The sequence below is a fragment of the Meles meles genome, chromosome 5, assembly GCF_922984935.1.
Source record: "Meles meles chromosome 5, mMelMel3.1 paternal haplotype, whole genome shotgun sequence".
Classification (NCBI taxonomy): Eukaryota; Metazoa; Chordata; class Mammalia; order Carnivora; family Mustelidae; genus Meles; species Meles meles.
In genome coordinates, this window is record NC_060070.1 from 71,912,866 (window position 1) to 71,915,035 (window position 2,170).

A 2,170-nucleotide genomic window follows, 5' to 3' on the forward strand; every position below is an offset into this window, starting at 1 on the left:
AAAGATTTTATTTATTTATTTGACAGACAGAGATCACATGTAGGCAGAGAGGCAGGCAGAGAGAGAGAGAGGAGGAAGCAGGCTCCCTGCAGTGCAAAGAGCCTGATGTGGGACTCGATCCCAGGACTCTGGGATCATGACCTGAGCCGAAGGCAGAGGCTTTAACCCACTGAGCCACCCAGGCGCCCCAACCTTTCACGTATTTTTTTAATTCTTTTTTCTTTGGGATTTGGAGAGACTATTTTCCAACCATAAATATTTTTAAAATACTATCTGGCAGTTTCTAACCAACTGAGTTTATTCTTTTCTATGATAAGCCACCTCAGATCTTTCAGCAAGAAAAAAGCCACTAAGTTTGAATAAAGACATCACCCAATGAACTAGGACACAAAGTTTGCTTTAAATATTTTTTCGGGGAAAGGACACTACACTTCTACTCAAGACAAACAATTTTACAGTCTTGAGGTCTTTTATTATTTTCTTTATATTTATCATGCCATGAATTCATAGAGAATGGGTTCCAGCAGTTCGGGCTCCTTTCCATTGGTTCTCACAAAATGTGCTTCTCTGGGTGGAGCAGGCTGATGCTTCAGTTGAACCCAAGTACCTTTCTCTTTGGCTTCCTTCTTTTTCTGATCATTTTCCTTTACACGCTTCAGGAAGCTATCTCGGCTCTTTGAATGTTTAATATGCTCAATGCGTACATGAATTCTCTTGGCAAGAATCTTGCCCTTAACTTGTTTGTTGACAACAATGCCAACAGCATGCTGAGTAACATTGTAGACTCTCCCAGTTTTGCCATGGTAACATTTGTGGGGCATTCCCTTTTGAACAGTGCCCATTCCCTTGATGTCCACAATATCACCTTTCTTGTAGATTCGCATGTACGTGGCCAAAGGAACAACTCCATGTTTTCTGAAAGGCCTAGAGAACATGTAACGGGTACCCCTCCTCTTTCCTTTTGTGTTGGTCATTTTGGCAAATTACTGGAAGATGGCGGTTCCGGCCGAAAGCTATTGTTCCTTATTCTTAATGTCTTAGTTTGAAAAATGTATATTTGCATCACTGTTCAAATGTACATATATGTCTTTTTTTTTAAGATTTTATTTATTTATTTGACAAAGAGAGAGAGAGAGATCACAAGCAGGCAGAGAGGCGGGCAGAGAAAGAGAAGAGGAAGCAGGCTCCCTGCTGAGCAGAGAGCCCAATGCAGGGCTCGATCCCAGGACTCTGGGATCATGACCTGAGCTGAAGCAGAGGCTTAACCCACTGAGCCACCCAGGCGCCCTCTTTTTTTTTTTTCTTTTTTTAAGAAACGGTATAAGTCTCTCTCTCTCTTTTTCAAGTCTACAATTTCCACACAGATGTATTGTGTTGGAGGGGTATGGAGGGGTAAGACTCTTAAGCTGGTTTTGAAATGGATGTGTTAAGAACCAAGGTGCAGAAGTCTGGCTAGTGAATGCTCTGCGCATTTCTCTATGCGTGCAGGTATTTCAGTAATGGCAAAAGTTGTTTGAAACATTCCCTGTTGGTGGTCTTATTTTCACAGACGACCTTAAGTTTTCTTTTTTTTTTTGCTTGGTGTCCTGGGAGTTCAAAAATTGTATTCAGTAATTATATTCAATAATAGTTCTATAGAATTATTAAAATGTAAGTAGCCAAACTTTTAATCTTTCGAGTGTGGCAGAGAGATTCCAGGCTGGTTGCCCCACGATCCTGCCTCCTGGTATTGACACCCTTCTACACTCGCCTCCCATTGAGTATGTGATTTGCTTCTAGGCCACAGAGGGGAAGCTACTTCTGATGGCATCGCATCACAAAATATTTCATCTTGCTCATAGACTCTTCCTATTAGCTTGAAGTTAGTGCCCATAAAGGAGAAGCCCTCCTTGCAAAGAAGTGCAGAGAGCCCTTAGCAACTGTGAACAGCCTCTAGCTGCTAAAGTGATCCTAACTGACAGCAAAAAGCCAGGGCCCTCAATTCTACCAAGGAAAAACAATGAATTCTGCCAGCAACATCTGTGACCTTGGAAGTGGATTCTTCCCCAGTTAAGCTTCCACATTAGTGCATGGACCAATCAGCACCTTGCCTGCAGCTCTGTGTGACCCTAAACAGAGGGCAGCTGAACCATGGCCAGATTCCTGACCCACAGAAATGGTCAGATAATAA

At 42.4% G+C, this 2,170-nt stretch overlaps 1 protein-coding gene across 1 annotated transcript; it reads right to left on the bottom strand.

Annotated features, from left to right (window-relative positions):
- Positions 1–481: 481 nt before the first annotated feature.
- LOC123942023 (60S ribosomal protein L21-like) lies at positions 482–1,005 on the bottom strand. Its single transcript, XM_046005947.1, has one exon. It carries the CDS (start codon positions 972–974, stop codon positions 492–494), a length of 483 nt encoding a protein of 160 aa, XP_045861903.1. The 5' UTR covers positions 975–1,005; the 3' UTR covers positions 482–491.
- Positions 1,006–2,170: the final 1,165 nt, after the last annotated feature.